The 23,368-nt window shown below is 40.5% G+C and overlaps 2 protein-coding genes across 6 annotated transcripts; both read right to left on the bottom strand.

Moving 5' to 3' along the window:
• Nucleotides 1-562: 562 nt before the first annotated feature.
• Nucleotides 563-7,690, bottom strand: FBXO4 (F-box protein 4). Of its 3 annotated transcripts, none has more exons than XM_030467209.1 (7): nt 7,606-7,690; nt 6,574-6,809; nt 4,718-4,938; nt 3,681-3,756; nt 3,005-3,183; nt 1,889-2,064; nt 563-867 (listed from the first exon to the last, which is right to left on the bottom strand). In XM_030467209.1, exons 1-7 carry the CDS (start codon nt 7,630-7,632, stop codon nt 781-783), a joined length of 1,002 nt encoding a protein of 333 aa, XP_030323069.1. In that variant the 5' UTR covers nt 7,633-7,690; the 3' UTR covers nt 563-780. The 3 variants fall into 3 exon arrangements, with proteins under 3 accessions (XP_030323069.1, XP_008491716.2, XP_030323070.1); XM_008493494.2 differs by lacking the exon at nt 7,606-7,690 and adding an exon at nt 6,909-7,145; XM_030467210.1 differs by lacking the exon at nt 7,606-7,690 and adding an exon at nt 7,040-7,107.
• On the bottom strand, nt 7,213-11,182 carry CZH5orf51 (chromosome Z C5orf51 homolog). Of its 3 annotated transcripts, none has more exons than XM_030467212.1 (6): nt 11,012-11,182; nt 10,363-10,463; nt 9,823-9,969; nt 9,304-9,435; nt 8,989-9,103; nt 7,213-7,752 (listed from the first exon to the last, which is right to left on the bottom strand). In XM_030467212.1, exons 1-6 carry the CDS (start codon nt 11,118-11,120, stop codon nt 7,463-7,465), a joined length of 894 nt encoding a protein of 297 aa, XP_030323072.1. In that variant the 5' UTR covers nt 11,121-11,182; the 3' UTR covers nt 7,213-7,462. The 3 variants fall into 3 exon arrangements, with proteins under 3 accessions (XP_030323072.1, XP_030323073.1, XP_030323074.1); XM_030467213.1 differs by lacking the exon at nt 11,012-11,182 and adding an exon at nt 10,720-10,866; XM_030467214.1 differs by lacking the exon at nt 11,012-11,182 and adding an exon at nt 10,556-10,698.
• Between the last annotated feature and the right edge of the window lie 12,186 nt (nt 11,183-23,368).

Genomic DNA, 23,368 nt, shown 5'->3' with positions numbered 1-23,368 from the left:
GATATCAATATGGAAAATGCCCTAAAATGTTGTTTTATTTTTAGGAATTTGCAACTGTGCAGAAAATTTCAAGCCAAGTACATTTTACATCTGCAGTGGCAAGTGTATTATGAAATACGTAGGTCCTATGTATTTCAAAAATGTCCTGAAGTCCTAAGATTCTACTTAACATTTATTCATGATATCAGAGGTGTGTCCAGTTCAAGATAATAAATTCAATACAACAGAAAGCAAAAATGCCTGTGTTTGTTGTGACTGGTTAGCAAATAAGACCACAAACACTAAACATCCAGTTCATACATAGTACAAATTGTTTGTGTCTAAGAATTTTGCTCTGGGATGAAATTTCTCTTGCAGGTACTATTTCTTTTTTCTGGAAAGAATACAAGAGAATTTACACTTTTCAAAGATACACCATCTTTCTGTGGACCTACAACATACAGAACATTTTCTTTGCTTGGGAATTGTAAATGTCAATATCTCCCCTAAACGTATGTACTGAAAGTGTACTATATTTGCAGAAAAAAAAAAAAAGGAGAACACCCAAATTGTCCTCGCAGATCACTTCTCCATCAGCTGCTGGAATCCAGGCAATCCTACTTGAACACTTCTAAATCAGGACTATAGGCGGAAGAATATGAATTATAAAAGTACATGCAGTGAAATATATGCAGGTTGCCTTTTAAATCCCCCTTCTGACTCTACCCTGTCAGGACTCACTTCATCTTAACTGCAAAATACCAAAATCTCCATACTGTAAGACAATGCACAGTTCCATTACTATGTATTTTTACAATTTGCTTCTTCCAGGAGCCACTCAATTCCACTTAGCAATCCAGATAAAGTTGCAGCTATAGTGTCCTGAACCTGTAAAACAAAAAAGCTTAATATATTAGAGATAACAGGATCTAAGAACATTTTAAGGACAGACAGGGAAGAATGATGCTAAAGTCAGAAATATCATATCAAATAAAAATTTTTATCACTGGTTTAAAGGTCTCTTAGATAAAAAAATGGTTTCTTGCAACTAAGGTACAAAAAGAAAACCCTATTCTCCACAAAATGAATTATAAGACCCATTAGGAAAGCCTTTAATTCTTGGTAGTAAAGTAAATTTTTATCTCAATTGTTCCATTAGCTCCCCTGGAACACTTTACTTACCCTACTGATGAGAATCTACTTGAAAATTTTTCTCATAAACCTTAGAAGCAAATATGCTGCTAGCTGTAGCAATGTATATTACTAATTCCCAGATGCTGAAATCGATACATAAATGGTATCTTTTTTTAAAAGCCTGTAAACATTTTCCTTATAAAAACAAAGGAATTAAAATCAAGATTTTGTTTCTTCTGATGGTTAGTATTATTCCTTAGCTACACAACACCAAAAATAAATTATGTGTAGCTAAGCCATAATGATATATAAAGGGCTTAGCAAGCATGTAAGAACAGATTCAGCTTGTCATGTGCAAGGCAAAAAGCTGATCTGTCAAAAGTTCAATGCGTCACCTCAAGTGTGACAATTAAGTCTCCTGAAAATATCAGAAAAATCTAGTTAGTGTTCAAGGCCTTCGTATGTTATTCAGGAAATTTATATGAGGCTTTTTTACTGACTTAAAGACCAACATTTCATCCTTCCTTACATGCTGGCCCCATTTGAAGTTTCTCATGCATTCCTGGGAAGGCCATCTAGCTTCCCTATGTTCAGATGAGCTACTACTTCACCTGAGAGAACTGGAGAACGAAATTCTTCACTTAAGTGGGAAACTCATAAACTAGGCACTGAAAACTGCACACTATCTTAGGCAGCTACAGTTCAGGAACTTCCATAAGCCTGAATTAAATTTAAGCCACAGAGAAACAGAAAATAAAGGTTTAAAAACAAGTACCATCCAGGGCTGACGCAGCAGACTTAGTTGCATCTGATGTGCCATGTAAACACATGGAATTCGTTTCACACCAATGCGAGAGACACAAGACAAAACCAGCAAAGGTCTGTTTGGAGGCCCCAGGGCTGGGTCAATCATTGCCAATATACGAGCCAGTTCCTCTCGACGATCATGCTCTAAGAAACAATTTTTAATATATGAGTAGTAAATGTATTCAAATCCTAAGGATTTTTCTCTTTTTTTTTTTGATTTTTCAAATATTTGAGATTTCAGAGATGAGGAAAGAGAGGGCTGGAAGGGACATGGCCAAACTATCCAGCTCTGCTTATCACAATGCTGGATCATTTGCATTCACATCATACAGATGTTCATGCCCATGTCACACTTGGATGTTATTTAGAGATCTCCATAGATTCTACACAGAGGCTAGTCCAGTTCTTAATATAAAAGCATTTTCCAGGTTCTTCACCATGATCAAAATTGCAACAAAACACCAAGAAATATTCATGGCACAGTCAGCAGACCTTCCCTACTGACCATGCTTTTCTCAGTATATCTCTTCACATTTTTTTTTAATCTCTTCTTTTCTGAGGTAGTCTTTGCCTTCCACTTAAAGTTGGTGAATGTAAAGTTAATTACCATAATAAGTATTTGATTCTCCTCTTACAGGACATCCTGATTTGGACTGATTGCATGTTTTCCTGAAGTTTTCCTGGCAAAGGTTCTATTTCACCAATGCACTTCAGGCTTCTTTTCCTATCCATGCCCAGGGGTTTGTTTAGTTTTGTTTTTCTTTAATCCAGATCACTTCCCACAAGTAACTTAGCCACCAACCATATCAATATCTGCCATAAACAATAGGAGAGGCCATAACCCATCATGGGGAGATGAGGAAGAGTGTTTACAATAGGGGATCTCTTTGACTGGATAAGGCATGAAGAAATAGCACTAGTGAAGCAGATTTTCAAAGAATAAGAACATGAATTTTGATGTAATGCATATTATCTGCAATATTTTATAACATTCCAATAATTTTAAAATGTAAATAAATAATATATAAATTAAACATATATAATAGAATATAAGCATACAAAAATATAAATTAAGTGCCCTTACTTTTATGAGCTTCTGCATTAGCAACATAAATGAATCCATCAACTACTTCGCACACCTTTTTCACTTGAGTGATTACACCATAGTGCACAGCTTGCTGGTTCCCTGCTATGCTGTTCTCTTGATAGAACATCTTATTCACAGTAACAGCTTGCTCTTCTCTTGCTCTCCTCCTTTCCTCGCTGAAAGATATGTCAGTATTTCAGAAGTCAGCTTAACAGAGAACGCAAAAACTTAATTTTGAGGTTTTGAGCACAGAAAAAAGGGTGGGAAAACAGCCTGAGCCAGCAATAGTTTGGCTTCTTCCCACCCCTGCTTCCTTCCTAGTGTACATATACAGTCTGCAAGATGGATATAAAAATACACCCCAGTATGTATTTACAGTATTTCAAAAGCAAATAAACTATGGTATTAAGAGGGCCAGAAGCACCTGTTATATATTTGTCATATACATTCGCTATGTATAAGGTCTGCAAAATTTAGTGGTTGGAGAAAGAAAAAAAAAGTGAAGACATTTACTGAGGTTTCAGTTTATAAGGGATATACATCCATGCATATGAATGCATGCTTAGAAAGCACATGACAAAAACATGAGAAGTATGAAATAAATGAGAAAATGTTGGGGGTTTTTTTCCTTTTGTTTTTTCATTTTGTTTTTTTTGTGGAGAACATGTCTTACCTGGTGGTTGAATACAACGTCAGAATATTGAATTTTTGGTTGTTATTAAACTGAAAGTTGACTCCTGATCCAATTCCTACAGTGGAAAAATGAAAATATGAGATTACAACTATTAGGTTACTGAATACACCTAGATGGTAGGCTGAAAATTCCAGTGGTGCTACGAAATATTTATATCCAAGTCCAGGTGTTTCTGTGACGGGTAGCATGAAGTTTCATTACAATGAAATTTTATAAATGCTCTAATTGATCAGACAATTTAATTCAAGTCAAATCAATATAAAGAGAAAAGAATACCATACTTCCATGTTTTTCATAATTAGACTTGAACCTAGAAACCTTAGTCTTAGAACCTAGAAACAAGCTGCACTGAAGAAGTCATGAGAGAAAAACGGTAACAACACTAAGAAATAATGTATTCACACTTTCTATAAATATAATTTAATTATTTTAATCCTGCTGTGCTGAAATAAATATTGGTTCAAAAGTAAAAAAATTTTGTCTATAGTTTTGACTGGAGTGAAATTCAGATGTTCAAAACTGTGTTTTTAAACATGGGAAAAAACCCAACCTTTTCCTGCTCCTATCCCTCTTCTAAGTGAAATTTACACCATTTGGCACCACAAGACTGAACCATATAAAGGATCAGTCTTGATTTCCTGTATAAAAGCCTAAAGCAATGTTTTAGCTGCTTACTGCAAGCAGTCTCTAAAGGAAGTTCTCTCTGAGTTTAACCATTAGCTCAGCAGTTGGGACATAGGTTTTAGGATCAAAATAGAAGCACAAGGAACAAAATGATCCCTCTGACACAGTGCAAATTTAATCATAAACTCTCAGCAGCTATAATTTTATTCAAAATGTTAATTGCATTTATCTTTGTGAATAAATACAGAGAGAGAAAATAATATTTTTTTACCATTATGTTATTTAGTTTCAGAGGGAGAAAAAAGCCTGCTTTTTCTCCATTTACCTCCAAATGTTTTTTCTGTTTTATCTGCTTGAAAAATAAAAAAGATAAAAAATGAAACAAGCATTACCATCAATTTGTCTTTGAGGTAGGCCAGCTATTTGCAGAATTTCTTGGCACGTCATCATCTTTTGCACTAAAGAGTCATCCAGCTCTTCCAGCCCTGGTCCAAACATAGCAAAGCGAGGTTCTGCCCGAGTGACCAGCGACTGGAAAAATGAAGTCACAGACCCATACCGGGGACGGTTCAATTTCAAACTTCTTCTGCTCTGGGGACAGCTTTTCCTGTATCTGTGTAAAATAGATGCAACCACAAATTAAACACAAAATTCAAAAGAGGTTTTAATCAAACAACATACATTGATCTAAATCCCATACTCACCATGCTTTTGTTACCAGGTACAAATCATGCATAGGTCAAAACTGATGAAGTTTCAAACTGACAATGCCAAGCTCTGGTGAAGACACCAGTCCTTTCAAAGTCCAAAGACTGACTCTTTGAAACTTGCACATCTATTTCTGGATCTTTTAGTCTACTTTAAAAATTATAATAATATTACAAATTCTTCCATCCTTGCTAAATAATTAGTATCAGTAAAAGCATGTGAAAGCTGATGAGTCACATGTAGTATGAAAAATGTTAGCCTTGTGAGTGCATTGAAACCCTAATTAGACTGCTATTATCTTTAATAACTATGAAATATGTAACTGTCTCTGAAAAGGACCACTTCTCTTCAGGCACAAGAGAATGCATATTGTGAAAGGAGATGGGTGTTGCCTGCAAGCTGCATGCTTTTTTGATGCAGAAGCTAGAAGGCATGAAAAGACTTTAGCAACAAAGAGAAAGAAGACACAGAAGTTAGACATCCTAAAGAAGGTGCTACAGTCTTTGCTTCTATGGTCATGGTAGGCTGCTGGTGGACAAATCACTTCAATGTAACATTAAATGTGGGCTCCTGGACACCCAAACTGAAACACTTCATTTGTAATCAACAAAACCATTAAGTGTTCACGGACCCAATGGAAATCAGTGACAGCTGGTTGCAAATGGGTGGTGCTCTTAAGTACTCAGCCCTATCGAGATTTAAATCCAGTGTTCAAAATCAGCATTTTGCACTTCAAATTTCATGTGTTTCTCTTATCTGTAAAGTGGGAATGAAAGGCACAAAGATTGCAGAAGTTAGTGCAAGTTGGAACTGTTGCATGAATCTACAGTTTTAATGAAATCACCTTTGTAAAAATTAACTGCAATTGAGGGAGCTGAATGAAGTTCAAAAAAACCCCACAGAATAATCTGCTTAAGAGTTCTTCTCAGTCATCCAAACATGAGTGTTGTTGTGCTTTTCAACTACACTATCTGAAACCAGTCTTAAGATCCAAAGCAATACTACTTTTTATTCCCCACTCATAAAAAGAAAAAAACCAAAAACTGAAAAAAACCCAAAAACCTCAACCAAAACTATTTTCCCCCTTAGATATCCCAGGTGAGAAAAAAAAAAAAAGATTCATCACACTTGCTGTAGTTTAAAAGACTTCTTAGTACTTCTAATAAAGAAATCATGTACTGAGAGCAAAGAACACATTTTTTATCAAAATCAGGAAAAAGTATGAACAGCTTCTGAGGTTACTATATGTGTGAGCCACAGGAGATGTGCAGTTTACAAAATGCTTTAATTTTAGTAATACTACCTTTGACTTTGTATACATTTTACATTCTTGTTGAATTCCAAACAGAAATAGCCAACCAAACTATCAAAGAACAGGAAATTGCATTTCCAAAACAAACAATGTATTAGAGGCACATAAAAAGTTAAGCAGTGATTTACAGCACAGCTTCACTGCTGTGAATATGCAGCTTGGCTGGGGGTTGAATATCACTGCCATAGAGGGACTGCAAGTTGTGCAGAAGAGTATGAAAATACTTACACTGCCATGTAATCGTAGAGCACGTTATCGCTGACCTCTGAAAAGGCTTTATTAAAAATTTCCACATCTGGGAGCGTCTTCCAATCAACGGACGTCCAAAAGGGGAGATCCCTTAGGAGTAAATACCTCCACAGCAACGGGTCCTGCACAGCCGCCCTCCAGTAACAACTCGTGCTCCCCAGGCGGCACAAATCTTGCGGGGAGAGGAAGGACATGATGTTCAGCTTCACGTCAATCTGGAAACAGTCGAGAGCAGTGTTTTTGAAGATGCAAGTAGAGGTAGGAGCTCATACACACACACACACACCCCTCATCCTCCACCGGACCCCGCTCACCGGCAGAGCCTGCAGGGCGCACACCTCCTCTGCGTCCTCCGGGAGCGCTGGAGGCGGGGGATCCGCGAACGCGGCGATGCCGCATTCGCGGATCCCCCGCCTCCAGCGCTCCCGGAGGACGCGGAGCCCACCCCGTGAGACTGCTTCCAACCCGCCCCGCTCCTCCGCTCCGCCGTCCGCCATCCTCACTGCCGGTTCCCGGACCCAGCGCGCCGGCGCCGGGGGAAGAGGCGAGGGGGGGGCGGAGGAAAAGCTGGCTCTGCCAGCGTGGAGGAAAAGCCGTCATCCTTGTGCCTGCGTGTTTATGAAACCGTCATTTATTACTATCTCTATTTTATTATTATTCCTTTTTAAAAATTACTTCATCAGACTTTGGACCTGTGGTTCCAGGAGTTCTTTGAATCCATGTTTTGTTTCGGTTTGTGTTTTTTTTTAATGCAACAAAAGCACACATTTTGATGAGAAGAATGGTCGGACACTGAAGCAGAGAACGCCTCCCAAAGTGTGCTCTTAGGACATAAAGTTTCTTGCAGCACAGCCACAGTAGAGTTACTTCAGTTGTGGGTTTTCATAAAGTAACACAAGATTTGTTTTGCAGTCGCTGTGTTCCACCCTTGGTCTTTTAAAGGTCCCTCACATATAGTCACATACTTTGTTAATGTAGCTTTGCCTGTTTCTCGGAAATCAAGTGACATACTCTGTGATCTGCAGCCCAGGCCAACATTAGAAACAGGATCTACTGTTCCACGGCTTTCTCGATTCTCTTCTCCGCAGTGTTGCAGTCCCCAGTAGCACATTTCTCCACTGTACATCATGGCCAGTAAGTGAGTGTCACTAAACACACCTGCAAAAATAATTCACATCAACACTGCTGTTCTGTTCTAAGCAAATACACGCCTTGTTAAGCTCATTTTTTTTTGGCAGTAACACTAGGCAAAAAAAACCAAAACCAACCACCAACAAAAAGGCAGAACAAGCTTATTAACGAGGCATACAGAAAAAAAAAAAATTAAAGTGACCCTGCTGAGAACCTGGATCAAAGCCTTGCTCATTACTTTATCCGTTTTGCCCCTCCATGATGCTGTAAGCTTGAAGATTGTCATACAAATACTGTTCTGATAATCAAGTAATAAGCTGCCTTTTTAAGAGAATTTCAGTATTATCCATCAAGCTCAAATATGATTATGTGTATCTATTTGGGAATACTTTTGTGCCTCCCACAATGTAAGCCTATAACATTGTGTTTGAGCACCACCTTAACTCAAGTTAACCAACCGCAGTTTTAGTGCTTGAACAGAAGGACAAATATGTGCCCACAGTGAGTGAAATCCAGCTAAATAAATCCACAGATCAGTTACTGCACTTGGCTTTTCATTGTGGAGCTGAACTGGATCAATTCCACTTCCAGATAAAATTGGGCAAGAAGTTGCTCCATTCCTCCACTGCCAGAACTGAGCTAGTTTTCAGTGTGTAGAATACAGATGTCATATTCTCAGCACAATTTCCTCCTGCTTCATCACCCTACCTGCATCACACTGATGCAGCCTCAGATCCTCTTGTAAATACACTGTAATAATGAATGTTAGATAAACATGAAGTGGAGACAAACTTCCCACATCTAACCAACTGTGTAATTTCTACCTGTGTGAAGTCTGAAATTCTGTGTTGATACCTGTGTTCTCCAGCTACATCTAAACATCAAGACCAGCATGGAAACATCTAGCACCTGTTTTATGCACGATTTCTACATTTGTCAGTTATCAACTGTATGGCAGCAAAATGCATAGGATGAGCAAACACCCACTGCTTCAGTTCACTTCCCTTCAGTGCACTCAAAAACACAGAGAAAATGAACATTACAACCTCTCAAAATCCAGGAGTCAAAAGAGGAGGCAGTGGGGGAGAGCATTGCTGCCTACTTACCTATCTCCCACCTGTTATTTTGTTTTAAAAAGTGACAGGTTTTTAATACAAACTAAGTCAAACAGCAAAAATACACAATAAAGCATTTCATATAGTGGAACACCTAAAAAGAGCAGGGGACTGTGGGGTTTTAGAGTAGATCTGGGGTTTTTTTTACCTTCACTGAGCAATTTAGCTGTGTCTTTATCTTGCAGTGAGGTATCTTCATTTAACACAAGAGAGCATCTAAAGCTCAGCATCTTCATCAGGTAATGAACTCCATCATTAAGACACTATGCACAGAGAAAAAAAAGACTTTTTAGTAAAGTTCTGATTAATTTAATGATACACAGAAATACTTCTGGCTAGTAATTTCCCAAAGCCCTACTTAAAACAGAAAAAAAAATTAAATAAAGCTGCATTTTAAAAGAGATCAGTCATAGCTTTAAATACCAATTTACATGCATGTAGAACTTTTAAATATCTCCTTTACCTTTTTAAATATGGCAATGTTTTCTTGTAGCCATTCACTTCTTTCTTTTACTGTATGACAATACATGTATAGCAGGGCTCCTTTTCTCCAATAAAGACATTCTAGGAGCTCTGCACCAAAGATGTTGATGAGCTGAAAAAGTCCAACAAACAGGGCTTACTAAAAAGTAAACTATCTGAACTATTCACCTATACACTCACACATGTAAACAGTATTAAATCTCCCAGTTGAAAGACTGTACTTAACAGCCCTGGTTAAGTGCAAGCCTTTGGATTTAATCTGCCAAAGACAGACAGCATCATGAAATGCCAGCAAGAAAAATTCTGAGTACATAACAAGTTATTTGAAAAAATATTTTCAGACATCATTACTTACAGATTTTAAAAAAAAAAATGAAAAAAAATTCAATATATTTAAATTCTGCCCTTCAAAACCACAAATACTACTGCCCTGTTTCAGACATTTTATTTTTAAATAATGGAATTAATAATTATCTGGCTGAATAATGTTCATACTCACTTCTTCATTTATGTTGTATTCTCTCACTAGGTCCTCTGGTTCTGAAAGAACACAAGTAAGTTCTTTAACTTTTTGCAAGGAGGATTCTTCTGGAAAATATTCATCTACAAGCTGGTTTTCTTCAAAATATGTAATGTCTAAGACAGCCTATAAAAACAAGAAGATGCACAATGCAAAAATGCTACAAGCAAAACAATCAGATAGTGGTGTGCATTAACATACAAACTTGTTCCAGTTTATAAAAAATTACACTTTTAAGGCAACTTTCAAAATCTAGTTTACAGAAGCAGTATGTTAAAAGTATTTTAATATTCTTGACAGAAAATATAAACTCAAACACCTTTCTTTCCTCACAATACCAGCACTAGTACCCGTTCTCAAGTTGTCTTCCAGCCCAGAGAGAAGCAGCCCTTAACTTTAATAATGTTCACCACAAATACCACCATCTTTCCACTATCACGTTTTTCTACACCTAGCCCTCTCCCATGTCCTGCACAGCACATTTCCTCTACAGCAAGTTCTTACTGCTTTTAAATGTACCTGTGTATAAAGCTGCAAAAGTGTTGAAGGATGTTCTTTCCCTTCATTACAAAGATCCTTCAATTTCTCCAAGGTAGCAGAGCCTCTTGCTAAGAACGTATCTAAAGAAAGAACACAAAGCTTCCTTAGTACCGGAAAGCAGTCAGCACATCTTTCTTACTATCCTCTTTCACTTTTTTTTTTTTTTTTTTACCCATCCTTGTGGCCGCTGAGTATCACAGCGTTTAACCCGGCTCACTGTCCTCTTAGACATCTTTGACAACCTAATTGACGGCATTCACGGTTACAGTCTGATGTTTCAGAACCAGTTCCACACACTCCACTTGCAAACAAGTCAGATGCCGAAAGCCCAGCTACCCAGAACGCAGGTAGACGTCATAGCCCGCAGACGCCCTGCTCCAGACGCAGCTCCCAAGCACAGGCCTGGGCCGGCACCAGCCGCAATGCTGCTGGGCGGGCGGGAGTCTGTACAGAGAAGGGAGAAACGAACCCTCAGCAGCCGACCCGCCGGTGCGGCCCGGGACCCGCATCCTCAGCCCCGCCCCGGAGCCGCGGGATGCGGCACCGCGCGGCGGCAGCAGAGGGCGGAGCGGGCCCGCGGGAACGCGACAGGGCCCGGCCCTGTCCCCTCCCTCCTGCGGCCTCTCACCGTCGCCGCCAGCTCCCTTGAGGGCTGCCAGCCGCCGGCCCAGCGTCGCCATTCGCGGCCGCAGCGCGGACAGCGGACCCCTCGCCTTAGCATCTCCCGCTTCCGCCATCGCCGCCGCCGGCTGCCACTGCTCCCCGCGGCGCAGCGGCGGTTCGGAGCGGCCGTGAGGGCGGGCGCTGGTGCCTGCAGTTGGGGCGGGGAGAGGTGCGCAGGCGCAGCGGGGCCGCAGAGCTGGCGGGCAGCGCCTTCCCACTGCTTTGAGGAGCCTTCTGAGCGCAGGGTCCGGCAGCTGGCGGCGGGAGCAGAGGGCGGGGCAGCGAGCGGTCCCCCCGCCAGCCGTCCCGTCCCGTCCGCTTTCCTCTCCTCCCTTCCCTTCCCCTCTGGTGCCATCGCCGCGGGGCCGAGGCGTCAGCGGCTTCCCGTGATCTCCAGGAAGGCTCTGTTTATAACAAAAGTTTATGGCTTCTGTGTCAGGGTCCTCGGGGAGAGTCCTTGGCACTTCCTTGTTTTGTGCTCTTTAGCCTCCCCGCGGAACAGGTCTTGTCCATAAGCAAACCGAGATGAACGCTGAAAGGCAGCAAGTTGTTTTGTTTTTTATTAATACAAAACCTGTATTGTATATCCGTAGGTCTCTATTGGTGGTTTGGTTTGGTTGTTACATCTTACTATTGGAGTACTTACTCTGTAAAGATAAAACTGTAGAAGTATAATTAAATCATCATAACTTTGGTATTAAATTATTAAACCACATACCTTTGGTCAGAGGAGTGAGACTTTGGCTGCAGTTGTTTGTCCAAGTTTAAACTGCCCAATTCATAAATTTCAGAAGGCCTGTGTAGCTTCAGCATTCTGGGGAAAGTTTTTCCTTTGCTTTTTAATGAAATCTTGTTACTACTCCACGGTATATCATCAAATATTTTATGGTGTAGATTCAAAAGTGCTGTATTTCATTATATTGCTTTTCTAGCTTTCTCTTTTTTTGATTGCTTACAAAGACCTAATACTTCAGTGTCTGCTGGAGTAATATGCTGTGAGCTCACAGAACCTGATGCATTTTGTTAGCTTAAATATTTTTATTGACTAAATATTTTATTGACTAAAGAGCTTTTCCAATGTTCAAGTCATACAGTGTTAATTCAGTTCCTGCCTGTGTCCCACCAAAGTAATTAACACCAGAAAAATATGCCTTTTGCTGGAGCACTTAAGATAGAAAAGATGTCAAGTTAGAGATGGCATGTTTTGTCTATATTACATCTTAAAAGACTTGTAAAACAGGTCAAATACAACTAAAAAAAATCTTAAACAGGCAAAGAAAAATCTTAACAGGCAAGATTGAGTTTGCTTCCAGAAATGGTTTGATTTCTAGAAGAAGGCTCTTAATGTTTTGATTGGGTATTTATTATAATTTATTCCTGTGTAGTCCATAGAAAGATACAATTTTACATCTAAGCAACAGCAGTTAAAAATATCAAAAGTACTATGAAAGTGAACTATTATCATATGTGGGAGTAAAGAAGGTGGTGCTTCATCTTTTAAGTGAAATACAGCACTCTATGTTTTGTCAGGCTCAGGACTGAAGAATGGGCATACATTAATACATACCTGCCCTTCTTAAGAACCTTTGCTTGCTTGGTCCTGCCCTTACTTCTTTTGATACCTGTTATAACTCTGTGTTGCTTCCTTAGTTGATTTCTCCGTTTTCCCACATGAGTGGGTCAGACCTTAAGAGTGAAAGTCATGCCACCCAGCCCTCAAGATGTCTCTTCTAAAGAAAAAAGTTTTAAAAAAATACAACCAAAAAAACCAAATCAAAACAGAGTCCTGACTCATTTGTTAAGGGATGTAGCATCTTTTTTTCTGTCTGTGCTTCAAGCACTGCTGCTGGTTTACTGTAGCTGTTCTGAAACCTTGATGTACCCACTGTTACTGTGGTAAAATAGACTATTTTTAAAAGGGGAATGATTCCCACTTCCCAGAGGAAAAGAAGACTCAGAAGATTTCCTCAACACAATGATGCTGTGAAATGTGTGAGGGAGCAGAAGACATCTCTAGTGGTTTTCAAGTGTTTTTTCCTTCTCTCAAAGCCTAAATCCTCTCTGTTGTTGAGAGCTGATTTGCAAGGAATGGGGGTGTCAGGAGTTCTGGGCAAGCACCTAAGAGTCTGCAGAACCTGGAAGAGCATCTGGGCTGAGGCAGGGTAGGCAACTGCCTCCTTGCTGCAGTGGGCAAGCCCTTGCCTCTCTTGGGTTATGCCTCGATTCTGGCTGGAGAGGTCTCTGGACAGCCCCGAGCCCAAACAGCTCCAGGCTGTACTACCTCCCACTAAATGTTCAAGCTGTGATTGGTAGTTTGTGGAGCTACTGGTCTTCTCTCCACACCTTGTGATATGTTTTGACCTGAAGAATGGTGAAAGACTGGGTGTGTGATTATTTGAGAGAACAGTAACTTCAATTTACCCTATATTTTGCTGGGTTTTTTTTTCTTAAAACCCTCTTAGATTAAATCCCTGCCAGACATTTGAAAAAGAATGGCCTGGTTTGGGGTTTGCTACCTCTCACTGTTGTTTTCATAACTGCAGAATCTTAAAATTAATTCTCATATGAAATAACATTACATGCTGTGTTTTTCTGAAAATTATCTGTATAAGAAGAAACTTTCTGGCTGATATTAACAAATTATGTTAAAGCCAAAAACCATTTCACTCCATAAAGTTAATATAGGGAATAGTTACAGTATGATAAAATTATCTCCGGTGAAGGGGTTTGTGTGGGATCTGTGATCTTTCAGTTCCTGGCACTTCCTGGCACTTTAGTTCCTTTGGTGTCAGGGAATGCTGGAAGGAACAGGAAAGCACACCAGATCAACAGCTGGCTTAGAGGCTGGTGCCATAGGTTGAATTTTGGGTTCTTTGATCATGGGAATGTTTACATGGCACCAGACCTGCTGGTGCAGGATGGAGTGGAACTGTCCAGAAGAGGAAAAAGAATTGTTGGGCAGGAGTTGGCAGGGCTCATCAAGAGGGTTTTAAACTAGGTGTGAAGGGGAAAAGGATTAACACTGGGCCCACTAGAGATTAGCCTGGGAGTGGCATGGTGCTGCAAGGGGCAAAGCCAATAGCTCAATTGCATCTATACCAATAATTGCAGCATGGGCAATAAACAGGAGGAGCTGGATGCCATTGTGCAGCAGTGTAATCAGCATCACAGAAGCATTGTGGGATGTCTCTCATGTCTGGAATGCTGCAATGAACAGCTATAAGCTCAGCAAGAAGGATAGACAGAAGGAGAGGTGGTGGGGTGGCTCTGTAAGGGAGTGTTTTGAATGCACAGAACTTGATAATGATAGTGCTGATAAGGCTGAGTGCTTATGGGAAAGGATGAGGGGGAGGCATGTAAAGAGGACATCCTGTTGGGTGTCTGTTACAGACCACTCAACCAGGATGAGGAGGGAGATGAGGCATTCTGCAAGTAGCTGGCAGAGGTCTCACAATTGCTAGCCTATGTTCTGGTAGGGGACTTCAACCTACCAGACATCTGCTGGAAGTATAATGCAGTGAAGAGGAGTCAGGCTAGGAAGTTCCTCGAGCCTATGGAAGATAACTTTCTGACACAGGTGGTAAGCAAGCCTACCAGAGGAAGTGCCTCACTAGATTTCCTGTTCACAAATAGGGAAGGACTGGTGGGGGATGTCGTGATCAGGGGCTATCTTAGGCTTAGCGACCACAAAATGGTGAACTTCTCAATCCTAGGTCAAGTAAAGAGGGTGGTTAGCAAAACCTCCACTGTGGGCTTCTGGAGGGCAGACTTTAGCCTGTTCAGGACACTGGTTGAGAGAGTGCCATGGGAGGCACTCCTAAATGACAGAGAGGTCCAGGAAGGCTGGACACTGTTTAAGAAGGAAATCTGAAAAGCCCAGGAGTGGGCTGTCCCCATGAACCATAACACAATGTCAGGGAAGACAACTGGCCTGGTTGAACAAAGAACTTTCACTGGGACTTAGGAGAAAAAAGAGAGTTTACCTCCTTTGGAAGAAGGGGCAAGCATCTTGGGATGGGTACTAGAATCTAGGTCATGTAGAGCTTCATTGGGAAGGCAAAAACCCAGTTGGAGCTCAATCTGGCTACTGCCATAAAGGGCAACAACAAAGTTTTTACAATTACATCTGTAACAAAAAGAGAGCCAGAGAGAGTCTTCATCCCTTATTGGACATGGGTGAAAACCTTACAACCAAGGATGAGGAAAAGACTGAAATGCTTAATGCCTTCTTTGCCTTCATCTTCATTAGTCAGACCAGCTACTCCCAGGGTATTGAACCCCCTGTGCTGGAGGATAAGGACAGAGAGTAGCACAAGCCCCCCATTATCCAGGAGGAAGCAGTTAGCAATCTGCTTTGGCAGCTGGACACCCACAAGTCCATGGGTCTCAATGGAATTCATCCAAGAGTATTGAGGGAGTTGGCAGAGGAGCTCACCAAGCCTCTGTCCGTCATCTTACAAGAGTCTTAGTAAGAAAGGAGGTGCCAGATGATGGGAGGCTTGCCAACGTGACACCCATGTGCAAGAGGCACCAGGGAGAGGATCAGGGGAACAGTCAGCCTGACCTCAGTGTCCAGAAATGTTATGGTTCATATTGAGTGCGCTCACATGGCAAATGCACAGCAGCCAGGGTATCAGGCCCAGCACAAGAGTGAGTTTAGGAAAGGCAGGTCCTGCTTGACCAACCTGGTCTCATTTTATGACCAAGTGATCTGCCTAGTGGAAGAGGGAAAGGCTGTAGATGTAGTCTACCTGGACTTTAGTAAATTTTTGAGCACTGTCTCCCACAGCACTCTCCTCAAGACACTGATGGCTCATGGCATAGACATGTATACTCTTCATTGGGTCAAAAACTGGCTACATGACTGGGCCCTGAGAGTTAAATCCAGTTGGCAGCTGGTCACCAGTGGTGTTCCCCAGGGCTCAGTTTTGGGGTCTGTTCTGTTCAGTATCTTCATTAATGATCTAGATGAGGGGGTTGTGTGCTTCCTTCGTAAGCTTGCAGGCAACACCAAGTTGGGTGGGAGTGGTGATCTGCTCGAGGATAGGAAGGCTCTGCAAAGGAGCTTGGACAGGCTGGATTAGTGGCCCAAGGTCAGTAAAATGAAGTTCAACAAGGCCAAATGCCAGGTCCTGCACTTTTGTTACAATGTCGTATAATTCTACAGGGAGGAGTGGCTTGGGAAGCCGCAAGGCAGAAAAGGACCTGGGGGTGCTGTTTGACAGGAAGCTGAACATAAGCCACCAGTGTGCCCAGGTGGCCAAGAAGGCCAATGGCATCCTGGCCTGTATCAGGAACAGTGTGGCCAACAGAAGGGAAAAGATGGTGCCCCTGTACTGGTGAGGCTGCACCTCGAGTGCTGTGTTCAGTTCTGGGCCCCTCACTGCAAGAAGGACATTGAGGTGCTGGAGTTCAGAGAAGGTCAACCAAGCTGGTGAAGTGTCTGGAGAACAGGTCCTGTGAGAAGAGGTTAAGGGAACTGGGAATGTTTAGTTTGGAGGAGAGGACTCTACAAGGAGACCTTACTTCTCCCAACTACCTGAGAGGAGGCTGTAGTGAGCTGGTAGCTGGCCTCTTCTCGCAAGGGAATAATGATGGGATCAGAGGAAATGACCTAAAGTTGCATCAAGGGAGGTTTAGACTAGATATTAGGAAGAATTTCTTTACTGACAGTTAGGCATTGGAATGGGCTGCCCAGAGAGATGGTGGAGTCACCATCCCTGAAAGTATTTAAAAACCACATAGGTGAGGCACTTCAGGACATGGTGTAGTGAGTGATACAGATATTGGTAGATATATTTTATTGGGGGGACAGGGGATGCTGACAGTGACACAGTGATCTTACAGGTCTCTTCCAACTCTTGCAATTCTGTGATTCTCTTTTTAAGACAACTGTTACTAATAAGAGTAGGTATATGGTTTTGGCTTTTTCGAGTCAGGCACTGCTCCTACATTGGTGGAAACACAACAGAAAAAGTGTTGAGGTGCAAACAGTTGCTGAGGATGGAAGTGGGAAAGCTGTGGTGAATTTGCCCTTCAGAGACAATATAGCATTACCATAACTATTCTCCTGTTATTTGTGGTTTGTTTGTAAATATATCTCTCTGTGTATGTTAAGGTATGTATATTTGTGTAAATATAAAGTAGTTTCTGTGGAAAGCTACAGTAGATTCTGTTTTTTCTTTCCTTCCAAAACAAATAATCTTCCTGTCCTTCTGAGATACCTATGTGTAAATATGTAGGCTGCTAAAGAACAGACTGTCTGTAACTATGCACTTAGCAATAATTTGTGTCCTGTTTTATTCTATCAGTACTTACTAACTGTTCTGATATATGTAACTGTGAAACTGGGCTCTCCTGACATTGCTGCGTACCTGAAAACTTTGAACATATTAGAATATTTACTATCTTGGATAGATATAGTCTACCTTGCTTTAGAAGCTGTGGCCTCTTTTATATCAGAAAGATAAAGAAACAATACTTGAACACAAGTGTGTTGTTTTGGTTCTTTGTGTGTTTAGAACTACTCAAACTAGTAAAATGTTAGCTTTAATAAAAAATAATGAACTGTCCAGAGAAAATACCTATGCACAGCAATGGTTGATACACTTTTATTATTATTAACAGTCCCAGAAATATTTAAGTTGTGCAAATGTTCTTGAACTATGACACCTATGTGGGGAGGTAATGAAATTATATTAATTCTTGCAGAAAGCCAAGAGAGAAATTTTGTTGCACTCAATCACAGAATATCTCGAGTTGGAAAAAGCCATCAGGATCATCCAGTCCAGCTCCCTGCTTCTCATAGTACCACCTGAAACTAAACCACATGACTAAGAGCATCATGCAGATGCTCCTTGAACTCTGACAGCCTTGGTGCTGTGACCACTGTCCTGGGACTCTGTTCCAGGGACCAACTATCCTCTCAATGATGAAGTTTTACCTAATGTACAGTTTGAATTTCCCCTGATGCATCTTCATCCCAATTTCTTTGTGTCCCATTGCTGGTCACCAGAGAGAGGCAATCAGCACCACATTCTCCACTAGCCACCCTGTGAAGAAGTTGTGGACTATCATGAGAGTCTCCCTTGGCCTACTGATTCTGTGCTGTTTTGATCTCTAGAAAGAAATCTAGAATACAGAGGCTTTCTTTTCAGCAAATCAATCCTCTGTCCAGAGGATAATAAACCTACTGGTGAAGGTAGATCTGGATTACTTACTGCTTGCTTGGGTTATAAGCTGACTCTTGAATGTATTTAAAAATAAAGACTGTGATTTTGAGAATGAGTTTATACCCTTGCTTTGCAAGCATGAATAATGTGTGCTTTTTGTAAATATTTATAGGTAATTTAGGTTTTGGACAGCTGTCTGTGAATTTGGTACAGGATTTATAATCGAGACAGACATGAGCTGACTCAAGAAAGATGAAGTAGGTTTATTCATTTACACAATAGATTTCACAAATGTATTTGCTCTCTAGTAAATTAATTCAATTAGGGATATACTTGTAAATCTTTAAGTAGTAATGGTGTATTTTTGTTAACAAATGAGAAGTATCTTATTTCTTTGGTGTTTAAGAAAATTGCAAACTTTGATGGTGTACAAAAACATAACTAGCTAAGATAGGGACAAGTTGCAATTTATTGGGTGTTAGCGTGAATCCAGAATTTGTGTACGTGTGGTGGACATAATACTTGTGTACCTGGATTAGAAATGTTTTACTTCTAGTAAAAAGGAGCACTTTGTAAAGGTTAATCCAAGGTACTTGCTCTTTTTACTTATATATATATATATATGAATGATATTTGGTCATATTTGTCTCCTGTGGATTTGAGTAATAGAAGTCTGCTCAAAATAAGCTTGATTTTTTTCTACAGGTCCATCTTGCTTCATTTTCCATCAGCTAATGAACTTTCATAAACAAATGAGTGAACTGAAGAGCTGTTATCTGCACAGTCTGTTTTGTGGAGCACCTGCTCAAAGCTGCCTTAGTAACAAGTGGATTGTTGCACTCAGTCTTACATGTCAGAGTTGCAGTATAAGCTGTCTTAGCTGAGGATTAGAAGAAATGTTATTAAAATATGTTATAGAATGTTTTGTCCTTCAGATGTCTTTCATCACTGTATTATTTAAAGCAAATATTTATGCTTTGAAAATAAGGAAAAATAATCGTATGTATGCACAGAAACTATTAAGCAAGAGTCCTTCTTTATTGTACGTGAGCATCATGTCTTTGTTGGATCTAATAATATATGTAAAAAAGACAGGATTGTCATATCACCTTCCAACCGTTTCTCAGATTCAGGAAGGGAGAAACAACTTCTGTCTTTCTTTTATTATGAAGCATTCCAATAACGAGGAAATTGGTGTAAAACTAGAATATAGTCAGAATAATGTTAAGAAAGTGGAAGATAATTACCAAAGACTTATTCCATGTTTGTGGGACTCAGCACTGTGAAATTATTTGCGGAGTTCAGTGTCATAGAAGATTTTGTGGCATTGAGTAAGGAATTATCAAATTCAGTTGTTCCCCTTAAAACACAGTTATGTATTTAGTCTCAAATATGCATCCAAATCAGAGTATTTGATATTCGTACTGTTGATGCCACATGTGAAAAAAGGCATAAGGGTAATCTGTAATGGAATTTTACCTTTGTGTCAATATATGTGAAATGTATTTATTCAGGAGAGGCATGTGAGCGCCATCTATTCACAGATATTATGGGTGTGTCATATTTTTGTTTGCCCAACCTTGCATGACCATTCTTTGTTCCACCTGCTTTCTACTCTGGCTATAGTTCATGTGGTGCCCTGACAAAATATAAACCTTTCTTACAGTGTGGTCACCTGCAAGTGAGACAACATGGTACTCGGTTTGCATTTAAGTAGGTTCTGAATATACAGGATTATTTTGCAATTTTATTTTTGTTTATTGGAAGTGGCATGCTCTGAACTTCAACGCTGGAACTGCTCACACTTCTGAAGTGACCTACCTAGAAGAAAGGAGTGTTAACAGCAACAAAGAGGAGCTGCTCCTTGCTGCTTGAGGGGGAGCTGAAGTAGTTGACTTTTTAAAAAGGAAGTATAAGTGTACAGTCTTTTGTAGTGGAAGGGAATGGTTTACTTGCAGTAGGCAAGTAAACTTGTGTTTATCTATTGTATAGAATTGTGTGTATTGTGGACAGCTTTATCAAGAAGAATTGTTGTGCCCTAAACTTCTTGTTCTTTACCACAGAATTATCACAGTTGGAAAAGACCTCCAAGATGACCGTGTCTATCTAATGATTTATGTGCTCCTGTACATGCCAGTCTGGAAGAACTTGATTACAGCAATCTTCGCCCCAGTCTTCAACTGGTTACTGTGTAATTAGTTCAGGATATTACTTCACAGCTGACTTCTAGCTAAGCAGGGGTAATGTCAGTTGGTCAAAAATGTGACCAGACTCATGTGCCTAACTGCATGTCCCCATCTTTAATTATATTAATCCCAGAGTCATGTGATGGTTTGGTGTGCAAGGTCAGCTCACTTATCTGACTGAATGCTGCCCATTTTTTCCAGAGACCTAGGCTGCAGCTGAATCACCAGAGCTGGTCTGAGTGGCTACAAGCTGAGACTGTAACTTCCTTCTGAAACTCTATGTGTAACCTACCTTCAAAGAACTTTCATCATCTATTAGTAAAGTTTGTGGCACTAGAAGAGGGTTTATACTACTAATTGTCTTGGATCATAGTAGAATTAAATCTACTCATTGGGTTATTGAATTAATCCTTGTAGCACATAATATTAAAACTTTACTGGTTTTGTGAGGTTTCTCAGGGGGGTAAAAAGAAATCCTGAATGAATCCCAGGATGGACAAGAAGCAATGTGTACATAAGGATGTTTTACATAGGACAGAAGTGTCATGTATTAGTTTGGCAAGCATTAATTTTGGAAGAATACTAGTTTAAACATCTGCTTCACTCTCCTGTCCCTTCTTTACACACTTTTTGCTCTCTAAGTAGTGCTTATGTATTGTGGCTTTCAGGTGAACATGACTGGGATACTCATCTATGTTAAAAGCCTGAGGATACTATTTTGTGTCCTACAGTTGAATATTCAACGAACAATGCTCTTACCTTGCTAGGGCAAGAAGTGCCTGTTTGTTGTAAAATAAGTGAAGTGTCTGCAGTGATCTGGTTGTCTTGCTGGAAATCTACCTAGGAGTGTGACTGCTGAGAGTACCCTTTTGAACAAATGTTAACCAAATACCCTACCTTCGAAAGGCATAGCTAAATAAATGTAAGCATAGTCATTTTTAAGACCTATTCTTGTTAAATTTAATTCATCTGTTACATTTCAGAACTGCAATGGTGGCAAACCATGGTAATGGTAATCAAGGTTTTACCCTGTGAAGTAAATGGGAAATCCAAGATTGTTGACAAATTTTCTGATTCCTCATTCTGAATAACTTGCAAGCTGAGTGAAATTCTGAAAGTTTGCATGAGTTCCTTAGCTATTTAAATGCACTGCAACATGCTTATCACTTGAGTAAATAATCTAGTTATGTAAATTACACATTCTAAAGCTGCTTTAAAATAATCTGGGAATCTGAGGCCCTTTTTGACATTCTCATAGTAATTAGTTTCAACCCAGTCTTTCTAGTTACCACTGGTACTTAAAAATCTCTATACCAGACTTGCTACAGGAGTTGTACCTCATTAGGGACTGATAGCATTGGTGCTGGAGGAAGATTAATGTCAAACACCTTGAATCTCTTTCTATTTGAAAGTTCGGACATGGTGTGCCACCAACAAAATCAATGTAGTCCAGTTTGTAAGGGGATGTATTGTGGTGGTGATGTCAGTCTTAAGTGGTCATGTTACCTGGAACTCTGCAAAACTCTGGGGCGCATTAGAAAGGGTGTGGTTAGTAGGTCAAGAGAGGTTCTCCTCCCCCTCTATTCTGCATTGGTGAGGCCGCACCTGGAGTATTGTGTCCAGTTCTGGGCCCCGCAGTTCAAGAAGGACAGGGAAGTGCTTGAAAGAGTCCAGCGCAGAGCTACTAAGATGATTAAGGGAGTGGAACATCTCCCTTATGAGGAAAGGCTGAGGGAGCTGGGTCTCTTTAGTTTGGAGAAAAGGAGACTGAGGGGTGACCTCATCAATGTTTTCAAATATGTAAGGGGTGAGTGTCAGGGAGATGGAGTTAGGCTCTTCTCAGTGGTGACCAGTGATAGGACAAGGGGTAATGGGTGTAAATTGGAGCATAGGAGGTTCAAGTTGAATATCCGGAAAAATTTTTTTACTGTAAGGGTGACAGAGCCCTGGAACAGGCTGCCCAGGGGGGTCGTGGAGTCTCCTTCACTGGAGACATTCAAAACCCGCCTGAACACGTTCCTATGCGAGGTACTCTAGGTGGCCCTGCTCTGGCAGGGGGGGTTGGACTAGATGATCTTTCGAGGTCCCTTCCAACCCCTAGGATTCTATGATTCTATGATTCTATGAAAACCCAAAAAGGACAGAAGTCTTCAGTGAATGGTTAGGGAATGGCTTCAAACTAGCTCCTGAAGCCAACCATCTAGATGTTTGACTAGATGTTTGGAGCTGGTAAAATTGAAAGGAGAGGCCTGAGAGCTTTGCAACAAGAAGCTGAGTGCTTGTAAATGCAGGTAGCCCGCTGCCTAGGCTTAGGCATTCAAGCTGCTTTTCAGTCTGTGTTTGTAGAACCTGCTTTAAAATCAGACAGATATGAAAGCCAGGAGGGAGCTGAAGGAAATTTCCATACTCTAAGCCTAATTCTAAGAGGCCATATAAGAATATGGATCAGAAAAGCATTCATTTTAGACCACCTTTATAAAAACTTCAAACAACAAAAGTTTCAGATTTTGCCATATATCTGTGTGAAAGGTAGGTTATTTACTAATTGTGCTCATCATTTGATTGCAACTGGGAAATGAAATGGCTGTCTGCTTTTCCTGTTAGATGTATAAGTTTTGGACCATTTAGAATATTAAGGAAGCCATGAAGAGCTGCACCCTTTAGGGCTTAAGCTGTTCTCAACTCCAGATAGCTCTTCTTCCACTATCTGGTTGGACCTGGGCAAAACAGTTCAGATTGTTTTGAATGAACTGGTGCTTGGTTTTGTCACCATGTACAGGGAATTGGCTGTATCATGAGTGGATGATATAAATACATGGGCTGGGGTTGCGTGAGTTTTCATGCTATGCTTTTGTAGCTAAGAAATTGAGCTCCACACCCATGAAATGGATGACAAAGTCCAAATTTCAAACAGGAAACCAGAGTAACAGGTGAAACTTGCAGACCAGACACATGTTGCTGCTT

Source organism: Calypte anna, chromosome Z (genome assembly GCF_003957555.1).
Source record: "Calypte anna isolate BGI_N300 chromosome Z, bCalAnn1_v1.p, whole genome shotgun sequence".
NCBI lineage: Eukaryota > Metazoa > Chordata > Aves > Apodiformes > Trochilidae > Calypte > Calypte anna.
Note: the sequence above shows the minus strand (reverse complement) of the source record. Positions and strands in the feature narration are given on the sequence as shown.